We start from the raw sequence: 15,729 nt of genomic DNA, 5'->3' as shown, positions 1-15,729 counted from the left end.
GATAAAAAAGCACAGCTTTTGATGAAAGCACAGCTGACAGAGGCTACAGATTACGCTCAAAGGGATAGTCCACACAAACATTATAATTCTGTCATCATTTACACAGTTTCATATTGTTCTAAACCTGTATGACGTTCTTTATTGTGTGGAACATTGAAGCAGTCTTGGTGTTTTTACTTTTTTCTTTTCATACAATAAAAGTCAAAGGGATGCAAATTAATGTTGTTTTGGACCCCATTTACTTTCATAATTTTGTGTTCATCAAGATGAAAGAGAAACAGGCTTGGAACAACATGAGAGTGAGTGAATTAATTTTCATTTTTGGGTGAACTACAGAAATGTCTTTACCATATGGGATGGACAATGTTGCATATTAATAGTGTTGATTATTTGTCTATTTTCAGTGTTTGAAAATGTGCTGAGAGGTCTTGGAAACATGGTTTCAACCAAAATTGTCTGGGGGGTTTTTTGTTGTTGAATGTCATTTACCTTCACATGCACCAGACTGCAAATGTGTGTCTTAGTTGGTTTTAACCGGATCTAAAGATCTGAGGCTCTCAATGGTTAAAGGACGCACAATGCAGAGTTACTGTAAGCTAACAGCACAGTCAAGCAGCACCAGGTCAGGCTCAAAGCATTTCACAATTACACTCATATCATAGAGACGAGCTAAAGGTCCTTTGGTTTCTACAGCTTAAAATGTTCAAGTCTGTCTCGCACACACATACACACCACTGTCGGTTCAGTAATGGACAGTTTTGAAGGTCGACATGAAAGTGACTTGCACCTGATTTCATTTTAAGGTCATGTATGGTTTGATGAATGAGTTTAATGGCGATCCAGGCAGGAGTCTGGAAAGGAACGTTTAAAGCAGAGCAAGTGTTTTCTTGTGAGTACAACGGCAGCGTATTTGTGTCTTGTCTTCCTGTAGTGCAATATAAAGACATCGCTGCAAAATAAAATCTGTATTTTTGTCATATTTTACAATAAAAAATAAAAAACATCCTTTAAACAAGGTACATTTACATGAGAAGCAAAATAAGAAAATGTAACTAAATTTGAGATAAATTCTTTGAAGTTAATCTTAAAATTAGTCATAATACTTGATGAATTTGAGGATTATTAAATGTATCTTAATTGTTCAAAATAAGTACAAATAAATTAATGTTGTTTTAAGGATGTTTAAATATTTTAACACTAATAAAACAAGGCAAAAATACTACTTCAGAAAATTATTTTTGTCTGTCTGAAGTCAGGCTATTACCGTATTTTCCGGACTATAAGTCGCACTTTTTTTCATAGTTTGGCTGGTCCTGCGACTTATAGTCAGGTGCGACTTATTTATCAAAATTAATTTAACATGCACCGAGAGAAATGAACCAAGAGAAAACATTACCGTCTACAGCCGCCAGAGGGCGCTCTATGCTGCTCAGTGCTCCTGTAGTCTACACTGAAAACATAGAGCGCCCCCTTGTGGCTGGAGACAGTAATGTTTTCTCTTGGTTCTAAATAAATGCGACTTATAGTCTGGTGCGACTTATATATGTTTTTTCCCTCATCATGACCTATTTGTGGACTGATGCGACATATGCTCAGGTGCGACTTATAGTCCGAAAAATACGGTATGCTCTCTGTGATTTTGGAGTAATCAGGGCCAGCGGAGGGCCCCGTGTTCTTTCTGGATTCGGCTGGTGGTGTAGCGAGTGAGTTCCAGAACCTGCTCTCCTGTTTGTGGCTCCCTGGACACCTTCCACTCCTCTTCTATTTCCACAGCATCTGCTCCTTTCCGTTCTAATCTGAGCTCCACACAGGGAAGCAATCGATCAGGACTGCATATGCATGTGTACATCAGTCAGAGTCAGTGTGTGCGTGTGGGTGAGCGCGAGTCCATCTCTCTTCACACCGGGTGAGAGGGGAGCTCAAGTAGGGAGGGGTGGAGCTTAGGGTTTGTCTCCATGGAGATGCAGTCATCCTTGCCCAGCTGGTGACGGGTGGCACTGAAGTAAGCATTCATCAGCTGCATGATCTCAGTCAGCTAGGAGAGAGAGAGAGAGAGAGAGAGAGAGAGAGAGAGAGATAACTCGAGTCCACGGTTGAATATGTGCTAAGCATTTTAGAACAGTACAATGACTTGGTTTCAATTTTTAGGTCAGCATGGCTCTTGATTTGTTTTTAAAAGAAGTCTTTTTTTATTCCTGTCGCAAAAAACAGGATATGCAGGTTAGGTATGTTTTGAAGCATGGCAGCTAATTTGAGCTGGTCTTTAGTTGGTTCTGGGCAGGAGCTAGTTGCTTAGGACCAGCAGATGACCAGCTTAAACCAGCTACCATGCTTCAAAACATAACTATGCCGTTTTTTTCAACAGGGATGTTCACCAAGGTTGCACATACATGCATATATATATTTTAGTTTATGACCATAATCAAACACCAAATGAAATCCACTGACAGATGCACTTGTTTGTCATTTTTAATTAGTTATTTTACAGTTACATTTACAGAACATACATGTCATGTATTTTGTATTTTGGTCTAAAACTCAGTGTGGGTATATGCTTCCCCATTATACCTGGGGTGTTTTGGCCAAATACTATGCATGCATGATGCTAACATGAAGGCCAAGTTGCATCTCTCCATTATCGCTAGAGTGAAACTATGATAGGTAGAGCTAGCAGCTGTGTATGTAAAATGGTATGGCAATAGTATCATACTTTAAATGTTTTAGATTTACTGAAAAACAATTTTCAAAGTGTGATGCAAATGTGGTATTTTGTGGCTGCTAGTATTTCAGTATTATTTATATATTATTATAGCACTTTGAATTGTTATATTTGCAGTTTTCATTTTAATAAAAAAAATAATATATATACACATTAACCCTAATCTTTATTTTTACTTTAGTTTTAGTCACTTTGGTACATTAGTTGTGGTTGTGGAAAGTGATGATATAATGACTATGCCTCCTGCTCACCTTGGAGGTCTCGAAGAGCAGATCTCTGTCTCCTGCAGTGATCCTGAATGTGTTGCTATCAGAGACGCCATAGGAACAGATCTGACCAATCGGCAGAGACTCCAATGCTTCAGCGTCACCCTGACGATACAAAGACACACAGGAAGCCGCCACGCCCAGCCACAACTTCTGAGAGAAGCTTCCTGTCGAGCTCTACAAGACACAGGTAAATGATAGGCACAGCTCTGATTCTCTGGCAAAATGATCCTGGGGTACAAATGTTTAAAACTTCAATTGTCAATGCTTTACAAGAAGTTTCTTAAGCTTATCAAGGCTGCATTTATTTGGTGAAAAATACAGTAAAAATAGTTTTGTTTTCTATTTTAATTTTGCATTTCTCCAGTCTTCAGTGTCACATGATCTTTCAGAAATCATCCTAATATGCTCACTTGTCACTCAAGAAACATTTCTTGTTATTATCAATGTTGAAACCGTTATATTGTGGGAACCACTCACGATGTAGAAGTCCACTTCATAGAGCGTACAGCCAAACCCCGACCACTGCCGAGCGATGGTGAGATAGGCGGCCATGCTGTCCCTGTGACTGTATCCCGTCAGGGCTTTCCAGCGCTCCAAAATGGCCGACATCACCACGGCTCCCTCTTCCCTTAGTCTGGCCCGCAGTCTTTGGTCCTGTTCCTGACGCCGCTTGTGTCCCCACAGTGTCCCAGCCAGCAGGCCCCCAGGGAAGGAAGGGCAGCCAGGGGGATCGACGGGGGCCAGTAGTGCCCGGGCCTCCACCACTTCAGCTGGAAAGAGCTGCTCCAAGGGTGGGTACGGCGAGAGGGCACTGAAATCTCCCAGTAGACACTGCAGTCTCAACGCTGCCAGGGAAAGAAGGTCGTCCTCACAGGCTGGCAGCTGTCCCCGCACCACCATCTCATGACACTGAGACCGAGAGAGGGAGGAAGTCAAACAAGGGAAAGTTTACAGAGTTCATTAGTGTTTGTATGCTTGCTTTTCACTTGACTGATAAAGATGTTATGCACACATCTATTCACACAAGTGTGAAGCTAGTTCGCATTTAACACAAACAGAGAGGAACAATTGGAAATCCAGTTTTTTTGTTTAGTCATTATATATATATATATACAACCCGAATTCCGGAAAAGTTGGGACGTTTTTTAAATTTTAATAAAATGAAAACTAAAAGACTTTCAAATCACATGAGCCAATATTTTATTCACAATAGAACATAGATAACATAGCAAATGTTTAAACTGAGAAAGTTTACAATTTTATGCACAAAATGAGCTCATTTCAATTTTGATTTCTGCTACAGGTCTCAAAATAGTTGGGACGGGGCATGTTTACCATGGTGTAGCATCTCCTTTTCTTTTCAAAACAGTTTGAAGACGTCTGGGCATTGAGGCTATGAGTTGCTGGAGTTTTGCTGTTGGAATTTGGTCCCATTCTTGCCTTATATAGATTTCCAGCTGCTGAAGAGTTCGTGGTCGTCTTTGACGTATTTTTCGTTTAATGATGCGCCAAATGTTCTCTATAGGTGAAAGATCTGGACTGCAGGCAGGCCAGGTTAGCACCCGGACTCTTCTACGACGAAGCCATGCTGTTGTTATAGCTGCAGTATGTGGTTTTGCATTGTCCTGCTGAAATAAACAAGGCCTTCCCTGAAATAGACGTTGTTTGGAGGGAAGCATATGTTGCTCTAAAACCTTTATATACCTTTCAGCATTCACAGAGCCTTCCAAAACATGCAAGCTGCCCATACCGTATGCACTTATGCACCCCCATACCATCAGAGATGCTGGCTTTTGAACTGAACGCTGATAACATGCTGGAAGGTCTCCCTCCTCTTTAGCCCAGAGGACACGGCGTCCGTGATTTCCAACAAGAATGTCAAATTTGGACTCGTCTGACCATAAAACACTATTCCACTTTGAAATAGTCCATTTTAAATGAGCCTTGGCCCACAGGACACGATGGCGCTTCTGGACCATGTTCACATATGGCTTCCTTTTTGCATGATAGAGCTTTAGTTGGCATCTGCTGATGGCACAGCGGATTGTGTTTACCGACAGTGGTTTCTGAATGTATTCCTGGGCCCATTTAGTAATGTCATTGACACAATCATGCCGATGAGTGATGCAGTGTCGTCTGAGAGCCCGAAGACCACGGGCATCCAATAAAGGTCTCCGGCCTTGTCCCTTACGCACAGAGATTTCTCCAGTTTCTCTGAATCTTTTGATGATGTTATGCACTGTAGATGATGAGATTTGCAAAGCCTTTGCAATTTGACGTTGAGGAACATTGTTTTTAAAGTTTTCCACAATTTTTTTACGCAGTCTTTCACAGATTGGAGAGCCTCTGCCCATCTTTACTTCTGAGAGACTCTGCTTCTCTAAGACAAAGCTTTTATAGCTAATCATGTTACAGACCTGATATCAATTAACTTAATTAATCACTAGATGTTCTCCCAGCTGAATCTTTTCAAAACTGCTTGCTTTTTTAGCCATTTGTTGCCCCCGTGCCAACTTTTTTGAGACCTGTAGCAGGCATTAAATTTTAAATGAGCTAATTAAGTGGATAAAAGTGTAAAATTTCTCAGTTTAAACATTTGCTACGTTATCTATGTTCTATTGTGAATAAAATATTGGCTCATGTGATTTGAAATTCCTTTAGTTTTCATTTTATTAAAATTTAAAAAACGTCCCAACTTTTCCGGAATTCGGGTTGTATATACACACACACACATACATACAGTACATACATACATACATATACACATATATGTGTATATATATTTATATATATATGTGTGTGTGTGTGTGTGTCTTAAATGGGTGTCTGCAGACAGATCCAAACTTGTAATATAAATGTTCAGAGGAAGATATCCATTATTAGCCTTTTATAAAACACAAAAAAGGCCATTTCTCTTTTAGTCTTCCATCAGCCTTTTTGCTGTATATTTTATACTCAACAGTCAAGTCATATTTAGTTTTATAGCACTTTAGTTTTACAGTAGAGATCGTTTCAAAGCTACTTCACAGCATTGAACCGGAAAGTAACAACATCAATGACGCAAACTTCAAAAAATGAGGCAAATCCAAAAATCTGACAATAGTGTCATTATTCCGCTCTAGTCAGTTCAGTGTTGATTCAGTTCAGTTCAGTAACAGTAAAGGTCATTCGTCATTGAAACAAGTTAAACTCTGTGATAAGCAGCTCTACTGAAGACAGTAGTGGCATTATTCAGCTCGAGTCAGTTCAACGCTGATTCAATTTAGTTCATTAACAGTGTGAATGTTGCAAAATTCACGACCTTCAATAATCTACATTCAGCTTTCTCCTTTCTGCTCATCCCCACCCGTCTCTTGCCGGATTACCTTCTCATAGAGGAAGAGGTACTCAATGCTGTCTGTACTGATGTTTTCTGTGTCCAGCAGACAATACAGTTTGAAGCAGAGTCTGCACTTGCAGTCAGAGTCTGGATCTTTTGCTGACAAACTGGAAGACAGACAGAGATTTGTTAATGGAAAATGCATATGAATCAAATGAATGAATCAGGCCCCTGGTTGAGAGCCTCTGTGTTATAAACTTTTTTTATTTAACCCCTTCTAAAGCACACTCAAAGTATGTCTTTGTCTTAAACTATGTCTAAGTCTTCAAGTAGCTAAGGAGAGAAATTTGCAGATGCTTACTAAACACACTACTAAAGTCATGACATTATTCTGAACCATGTGACTCACCCCGATTAGCTAAGCTTTTTCTGCTGATTGTGCATTTTTCCTCAAGCGGGTTTGTTTGTGTGTGTGTGTGTGTGTGTGTGTGTACACATAATACGAGTGTGAGAGAAAGACTAGGCGTGTGTCCATGAACCTACTTCTGGGAAGAGTTGGCACTGAGATGTGCAAAAACACACGCAAACACAAACACACTTCCCAGAATAAAGTGGATGCCTTGAATTCTGGCTGGCTTGGGTTATCTCTCCTTCAGTTTGCTTTCCACATCAGTTAATGCTCATGACATCAGTCTCACCCTGAGATCCCTACTGGAACACTGAATACTAATAAAGAGCTGCTTGTCTATTCCCACAGTGTGTGTGTGTGTATGCGTGTGTGTGCGTGTGTGTGTGTGTGTGTGTTTGTGTAAGAGAGAGCATCAGGGGGGTTGAGTTAAACTTTGCTAAAGTGCTGGGAAAGTGAATAAATCGATGAAAATACAGATCTACACTGTACTGCTTAACTGCTTAACATAGTACTTAAAAAATACCATAGTATTACCGTGGTTCAAAAACATGGTATTGCCATGGCACCATATCCAGCAAACTATAGTGCCATGATACTTTTGGTTCAGTATATTGCTATATTACACTAGGTGGAAGAGATTTTTTTTTTTAAATATCTACTTTTCAAATCTGGTGATGACATCGGCGATTATGGTGCTGCCTCCGATAGCTTTTTCCCAGCATGTGTTCTGCTCAAAAAGAGCAAATGTGTTTCGGCTGTCCTGCAGCCCAAGACGTTCCACCATCTTCCTCACGACCTGGAGAGAGAAAATGAGAATGCGAAACAGTGTTATTGTAGTATTATTTATGTACTATTATAGTATTTAATCAATTTGAATTCACTTTTATTTTTTCCGTTTTAATTTTAGTTGACGTTTTTACTAATTTTTGCTACTAAGTTTATTCGTTTATATTTCTGTTCAGCTTTTATTTCTATTTTAATTCTAGTTTAGTTTTACTCATTTTAGTACCTAAACTTCAGTCACTTAGTTTAATTTTTTCATCTAATATTTATATTTTAGCTTTAGTTCAATTAACAAAAACCACTTTGATTTAAAAGTAATTATTTTAGTTTACAACAACAACAACTGATTGAAAGACAGAAAAAATGTGTGCAAAAGTAGCAGAGCAAATGAATAAATTAATACATATTCTTACATTTTTGTGTACGGATAATTGCAAAAACAGAATTCAACATTACTAAAATCAATACACTTATAAATAAATACATCTCTCTGGTTCTTATTACTTGCGTGCTAATGCTTAATCCTTTGTGTGGCTTAAGCTCCCCAACCCCTGCTATAGAAGAAACAGTTGATGCAATACCTCATTAGCTGTGGTGTGTGAGGTGATCGGTATCTGGCAGCAGCCCGGTCCAGGGTAGTGCACAGTACACAGTATCTCCTGCCTTCCCATCAGCCCCTGGATCTCCTCCCATGAGGGCACACACTCACGGCCGCGTGTCTTCTCCAGAGCCTGGGCTATGAAGGACGCGTAGCTCTCCACCTCTGGGTCCACACTCAAACTCTGAACCCTGACAGCAAAAGAAAGGGATTTTAAAAACTTCACATTTACAGAATTTCACATTCAAACCACAACACATTTCCCTCCCAAAAAAAAGTGTGTGGCCCCTCTGTTTAGTTTATCTATTTGCGATATAAAGTATCAGCCACTTAGTAATTACACGCATGGCAGAGGCCCTATTTGTGTCAAGTAAACACATGCGGGAAACATCTGGGCGCCTCAGGAGAACAGAGTCTTGTCCGTCTCCATCACACCAGCCGCTTCTGTAATCAAAGCCCTGTGGTCAACGCACCATTTCCCCACGGCACACTTGTTTATTTAGCCATTCTCTTATTTTCTGTCTATCCTCCAGACCTAGCAGTAATTTAAGAGTCAATTAGCCATGGGACGCAGAAAGCATCATGCCGTTTCCCAGCCTCTCGAAGAGAGGAAAAGAACATGTGAACAGGAAGTGCACTTTCCAATCCAGTCAACCTCAGGCAGCCCATGTTTCCTACACACTCGCCCACAGAACCGGAGGCATGTTCATACTCAAGCACTTTTAGGTAATGTTTATGCGTGTATGTTGAGATCCGGCTGGTGGGTTGGTTTGTGAGTGTGCGCATCCAGTGCACTGTACAGATGTGATGTGCATAACCCACCTCTTCAGGTGAAAGCGCAGGTATCTGAGTATGCTGGAGCTGGGCAGAAAGGTGCAGCTCATGCAGGTAAGCAGCTGCCAGTATCTGAGCTGCGGATTCGGCTGCGTCTGGACAAGTGAGCTGAGGACGCTGGTCTGTTTGATAAGCTGGCAGTAGAGTTCATCTCGGAGCGGCCGGAGGTCGAGGCAGGTCTGGAGGATCCCCTGTATGAGAGGAATGGGCTCGCGGGCCGACTCTAACTGCTGAAGGCAGTTAAAAAGCCTCACCGCCTCTTCACAGATGGATGTGTAGCCTTTACCTTTCATATCTAAGAGGAAAAGCAAAAGGAGGTGTGTTAACTGTATACATGTATACAGTGGGTATAGAAAAGAATCATCCCACTTTTTTGTTTTATTCAGCTGTATTTACTCAGCATCCAATAGTTATAGCATCCAAGTAAAAGATATAATGCCAACATACTATATAACTATACTATATAAAAAAATGTATAGGATTTATAGGGACTTGATTTTGTCTATTGGAAATTGATTTGGAATTTATTGATTTTTCGGAAACCTCAGGTCAGCAAATTTTTCGAGGTGAAAGGTAATCAGAGAAGACCGATAAATCATTTCTTATTTAACACTGCTTTGCCTTTGCTTTACTTCTACCAGACAGGTAGCTGGGTGACCATGGAAACACCAAAACGGCAGAGCTGTAGAAAGACGGGGTGTGTCTAATCTGATTGGTTCATTGACATGCTCTTCATGTGAGCAGTGGTGTTTATATGTGATATATGCCATGTGAGTATGTGTGTGGTTGACTCACGTGTGTGGTGGAGGCTGCCGTAGGGGAAAGGCAGCAGTGGGGCGTAGAGGGGGCTCTGCGTGTACCTCAGGATGGGATTATGCTCATAGATGTGCTCCACAACCTCTGGATTGAATTTATTCTCCTATACAAAAACAGCGCACATAAACACACCGAGCAATGCAAGGCCAATGAAACACCCTTAAATAAATAAACGACACATTTATCTGCTGTGTATCATTATGTCCCCATAAATATTTGACCTATTTGTTATGGGGTCCATAATGAAATGACGAAATTATGTTTTATATGAAAATGCGATGTTTGGGAAAATGGCTTGTGGGGGAATGAATGAAAAGGAAACCGATTTCAGCTGGATTTGGCAATCCTGGTCAAGGTCTGCTCTGTTTATGTATGTATAATGAACGCTGCTGTGTTCATTCAAGGGTGAATAAGGACACTTGATGTTTGTTGTGGAGTATTTGCTTATAGCAGACATGATCATCCAAACTAAGAGCAGTTAAATGTGATCTCCTGCCATAACCACTATGTACTGTATGTTTGAGTTTGAGAGTGGTGAAATAAATAGTACAAACTGATATTAACTTAACTACGTCGTCTAACTGAAACCTAACACAATGCTTCATGAATATTTTATGGTACAGTTATATATATTTTTTTTTTTAGCAATAAGGCAAAATATAGTAGTGTCTTTTAGCCAAGAATTTATTGAGAACAGCCTTCCTTATATTTTTGATTATTTAATATGCATACATATCTTATCTATAAGAGATCTATAGCAATCAGCAAGGTCATTTAGGGGTCTGGGCACTTAACATTTTCAACCACTGTGGTTTTCACGCCTGTCAGTCTGCTTGCCTGTTTATCTCATCCTCAATGGGATTCCAGGGAGTTCTGTGGGCTAGCAACTAGCATCCTATTAATACAGATCTTTCCAAGAGTGCCGGCATTACATCATAACAACACGGTTATTCTCAAGAGCTACTCGCTGCCTTCAAAACTATTTCCAGAGACACAGGATACTGATGAGCACATCTATAAGTGTAAAATCACTAGCCAACAAACTAATATTAATATACTTGGGCAGAGAGATGACAGTGGGTGGGGTTTAAATGGTTTACACACCGTGTCTCTATATGTTTGCCATCTTGAAAATTTCTTTCGTAGCTTATCTGCCATATATATATATATATAAATACACACACACGTATATACTGTGGTGACATCATTACTTATCAATGTTGAAAATAGTTGTCCTGCTTAATATTTTGTGGTATGTTTGTTGATACACTGTATGTTGATACGCTGTCGTGTTCATCTCCGCTGCTGCTTGTTCTCTCACCTCAATGTCTTGTATGAGGAGCTGTGTTGGCGTCTCGACCGGTGCTTTGCTGTCTATGAGTTTCTGCACAGCACACGCCCAGTGCACCGCCTCATTGTAGTGCTTTGTGAAGAGTCTGTAGCAATGTTTGCGGCCATACACTGTCAGACTCCAGTAACCTGCCACACATACACATTAAAGAAGACCATATTTAGTGCTACTCTTCAATACAAAAATAGCATCTCCTAACAATTAGGAGAGTACATATATAAAGAACAGTAAACAAATGTAATAAGGCATACATATGCTTATACTGTTTTTGATTAAAGACTAATGTGCTAGAGCGCCAGCATTATGATGACAACATCATATTTCATGTGATCAGATGTTCTGAGAGAGCTGGATCTAGAGCTTTTATGAGGATCTTACTAAGATCTCGTTTCTCCCCTTTTGTTAACATTGGCAGTATTTATTTTAAAAACTGAGTATTTAAAAAAAATCTAATTTCCATAAAGCCCACCAATCTCTCTAGACTGTTTGGGGGAAAGTTTTCGCTCTACACAAGCACTCACAAAAAGTAAAATTAAATATTTTGCAGCAGAACAATGTACATTCACTGTGGAAATGAATTTCTATGACTATTTCATGGTTACATTCCTTGATATTTCCAGATTTTCAGAACCAGTGGGTGTGCTAAAATTTACAGGCCAAAATATTTGGTGTCCACTGTAAAAACATCTCCAATTTCTTAGCCACAAAACTGTACATTATTTATTAATTTCATTAAAATATATGTTTTACTCTGTGGATGAGCCATAGCATTAGCAATGATATTATATGACAACTTGTTTATAAAAAAAAAAAACATTTCCATCATGTCAACTGTGCTGAATAATGACTTTTGACCAACCACTGCTCTTGTACACACACACAAAAGCTTTACTTTCAGATATGCATACACACTTTTATCTAGGAAAGTCCCTAAAGCTAATCTGGGAAAAGCTCTGGGTTTTGTGGACTGTACTGGTTGAAAGTTTGTGTGTGTGTGATTCAGAGCTCCAGCAGAACATGTGCCATGTGAACACACACACACACACACACACACATACATACAGTATGACTAAGCCTCTGAGTCTGTCTGGTCATTCCCTACCATCTTCCCAGACAACAATGCCTCTCGTTTGTCTGCCTTCGTTTCTCTTTTGGTCTTCTCAAACAATCCTGCATTTCATTTCCTCAATCAAAGTCTTTCCACAAGAAAGAATTCACACCAGTGCCGACAAGAGGTCTCACGGCTGCTCCGATCTGACCAAAAGATCAGCTCTCTCCGAAAAAAAAGCATTTCACTGTGAGTACAAACTCTAAAATAGTGAGTGAAGTAGTGTTTTTATTTTCCACTGAACACTGAGAGCTTGGCTCACACCATCACACCACTAACCAGACACGACAAAAAGTGACAAACGACAAAAGTCATCCAGGGTTTCTGGAGGTTTATGAAGACTTTAAAAACATTTTTAAGACAAAGTAAAGAAAGTTTAAGGAATACATTGAAGAGAACAATACATCAATATGTTCTATAATTTCTATAAATGTCTAGGGAACACAAAATGAACTTCCAATTCTCCATCACTGAAAAAAATAAAATAATGTATAGATTTAGTTACAAACTAGCTAGTAGTTACTAAGCCTCCAGTGTAGACTTAACTTTTAATTTAAGAACTTGCAAATGGCTGGTGTGACAAGCTGTTGAACCCTTAAATCTTGCACACTTTCTCTGAGAGCATGTACAATGAAAAGTGGTGGTGACTGAGGCTGCCCTAGTTTAACTGCAGGTGTGTTACCTGTCTGTTTGTAGGTGTGTTTATCCGGCCACAGCACTGAACAGAGGGATGTGAGTACAAGCGTGCCCAGTCTGCGAGCATCTCTTTCTGGACCACTGTAATAGTCAAGAGAGTCTGTTGTCAGCACAAACCAGAACCTCCTCTGCCGGAGCCAACCTCCCTGCACCTCCCGCAGGAGCCAGCCTGAAAAACAAAACAGAGAAGAAGACCCATATTACACATGATGAATACTGTAACAGACCAATCATATGAGAATATGGTGATTCCATTTCAAAACCTGACAGAAATGAATCATGTGTCATTTGAAACATCATTCTTTGAGAGCTAGTTCACGGTGCTCGTGCAGAGTCAGACTGAGGGATCATGGAAAAAAGCAGAACAGCACAAACCAGCCCATCCACATTCAAACCACCGCTCACCCAGCTTAATAGAGGGTTGTGTTAAGGTCACACTGGGGATAAAATCTCCCGCCAAACCTTCACAAAGTTTGTCTATGCAAAAATGTGTATCAGAGCCAATAATCAAGAAACATTTCATGGGAAAAGCACTTTTTTTTGTAAACCCTCATGACACCCGGACCATGTTACCTTTTTTCCACTGCTGCTTGCAGATGCATTGCACCTGCTACCTTTCCCTTTGAATATTTGTGTGTGTGTGTGTGTGTGTGTGTGTGTGTGTGTGTGTGTGTGTGTTCTTGTTTTTGTGACATATCAGGACACAACTTTGTATAATGACATGGGTATGACACAGGAATTACAAGGAGAGAGTGACTTATGAGGACATAACCCATGTCCCCATTTTTCAAAACGCTTATAAATCATACAGAATTCGTTTTTTTGAGAAAGTAAAAATGCACAAAGTTTCCTGTGTGGGTTAGGGTTGTTGTAGGGCCATAGAATATACAGTTTGTACAGTATAAAAACTATTATGCCTATGGGATGTCCCCACTTTTCACATAAACAAACGTGTGTGTGTGTGTGTGTGTGTGTGTGTGAGAGTGTGAGTCAGCCACATTTACACACTCTGAAATCATAGATGACTCTGAATAACACACTGAAAACTGTGGTCAGCAGCTTTAGTGTTGGTTAACGCTGTCTAACGGTCTCAACTGGTGTGAAGTGTGTCAGCCAATTCATGTGTCACTGATAAAACCACAAGCTATAGCAGATGCGTGTGTGTGTGTGTGTGTGTGTGTACTGGGGACTATCCCGAAAGAGAGTTAAGCCTAACAAAAACTTCCTTTTAAGTATATACTTTCTAAAAAAGTATACATATTTAGAAATTAAAGTTTACAAGTCATTTTTAGGGCGAATTATTATATTTTTTCTTTTTTTGGGTGTTATATCTTTGACTTGGATGTTTTAAGTTACACGGAGTAAACACAGCTAGATTAAACAAACATCTGTGTCCATCTTCATTTCAGGCTGCAAAGCAACAAAACGTGATTCTTTTTTATACCCACTGTACTATTACAGACTGTTTTTAAGTGTACAATGACCGATGTATTGTCAACCGATAAATATGGTTTAGTTTTCTGACATAGTATTACTTGGGAATGTAAATTCTGAATATGTTACAAAAGATTTCTATTTCAAATAAAAGTTCTTTAAAAGATAAAAGATCAAAGGATCTTGATTTTCACAAAAATATTAAGCAGCAAAAATGTTTTAAAATTGATCATGAGAAATGAATAAATTACACAAACAAAATATATTAAAATATAAATAGTTTAATAAATACTTTTCTATTTTATAATATTTCATATTTTTACTGCTTCATAATATTTTTTATATTTTTTATCGTGAGTATGAGACATCTTTCAAAAACATTAAAATACTAACTTTTCAACAAAGTTGAAAAGAAGCGCTGTTTCCGGGTCCAGGCCTCAATTCGCTTCACTTGAGAATACGACCTCAGCAGCCGTTTATGAGCACTGTTTATTCATATTAATAATTTAAGTGAAACGCTTTCAAACTTACGGTATACACTACAGTCTCGGTGCTCACAGCGTCCCAAACACAAATAATTTTTATTTTTATTTTTTTTATATTTATATTTTTATTGTCTGGCTATCTGGGACTTCTGTATGGAGTTAAAGGTTAAGATTATAACTTTTTCGCTAGTATTCTATCACATTGTGAATTTATATTAGCACCTTTTGTTGTTTTCTCGTGGTAACTGATAGAGTGTTTGGACACGGAAGCGCTGCTATGTGACGTCAGACTTAACAAGCGAATAATGACATGGGTATGACACAGGTATTACAAGGAGAGTGTAATACCTGTGTGTGTGTGTGTGTGTGTGTGTGTGTGTGTGTGTGTGTGTACTGTTTAGCCGGCTACACCCTGGTAGAGAAAGTTATGAGTCAGATTTGAGATTAACTCACTAAAGATCACAAAGTTTAAACACCTTTTAACCTTTGAAACTGTAATCTATAAGCTTTAAAACTTCAGATAAACGATTCCAAGTTACCAGCAAAATAAAACAAGAGAGACATAATACACACACATGCAACAATGCACGCAAACAATACATTTAGTTTTATAATCATAATGACAAATATGACTTGATCTGGTCAATAAAAGTCAATAAAAGTCCTCACCCTTCACAAGCACCTCATTGTCTTCGTCCATCGTCATCTTACTCTTCTTTGTGATGAGACTTCTCTTCTCCTCAAGAACTCCTGACAGACTGAACATGAAACACAACAGACATAAGCAATGTGCCAACTGTAACCTAGTAAGTACTGTACAACCCCCTCCCATATCCCCCCAAAGACACACACACACACACACACACACATATATAAAAAATGCACACTTATTCCTTGAGGGAAGCTGG

General features: G+C 39.3%; 1 protein-coding gene across 1 annotated transcript in view; it reads right to left on the bottom strand.

The window, feature by feature from the left end:
* Positions 1–1,629: 1,629 nt before the first annotated feature.
* Positions 1,630–15,729, bottom strand: part of LOC132149298 (pleckstrin homology domain-containing family H member 3-like) — a 35,413-nt gene continuing 21,313 nt past the window's right edge. Inside the window, exons 3-14 of the mRNA XM_059558424.1 lie at positions 15,491–15,579; positions 12,889–13,071; positions 11,069–11,226; positions 9,727–9,850; positions 8,920–9,226; positions 8,081–8,288; positions 7,376–7,512; positions 6,354–6,474; positions 3,466–3,897; positions 2,971–3,162; positions 1,810–2,035; positions 1,630–1,779 (exon numbers count right to left, since the gene is read on the bottom strand). Coding sequence (XP_059414407.1) covers positions 1,898–2,035; positions 2,971–3,162; positions 3,466–3,897; positions 6,354–6,474; positions 7,376–7,512; positions 8,081–8,288; positions 8,920–9,226; positions 9,727–9,850; positions 11,069–11,226; positions 12,889–13,071; positions 15,491–15,579 — 2,089 coding nt within the window. The 3' untranslated portion in view covers positions 1,630–1,779; positions 1,810–1,897. The remainder of the gene's footprint in view (positions 1,780–1,809; positions 2,036–2,970; positions 3,163–3,465; positions 3,898–6,353; positions 6,475–7,375; positions 7,513–8,080; positions 8,289–8,919; positions 9,227–9,726; positions 9,851–11,068; positions 11,227–12,888; positions 13,072–15,490; positions 15,580–15,729) is intronic.

Source organism: Carassius carassius, chromosome 9 (genome assembly GCF_963082965.1).
Source record: "Carassius carassius chromosome 9, fCarCar2.1, whole genome shotgun sequence".
NCBI classification, from domain to species: domain Eukaryota; kingdom Metazoa; phylum Chordata; class Actinopteri; order Cypriniformes; family Cyprinidae; genus Carassius; species Carassius carassius.
Note: the sequence above shows the minus strand (reverse complement) of the source record. Positions and strands in the feature narration are given on the sequence as shown.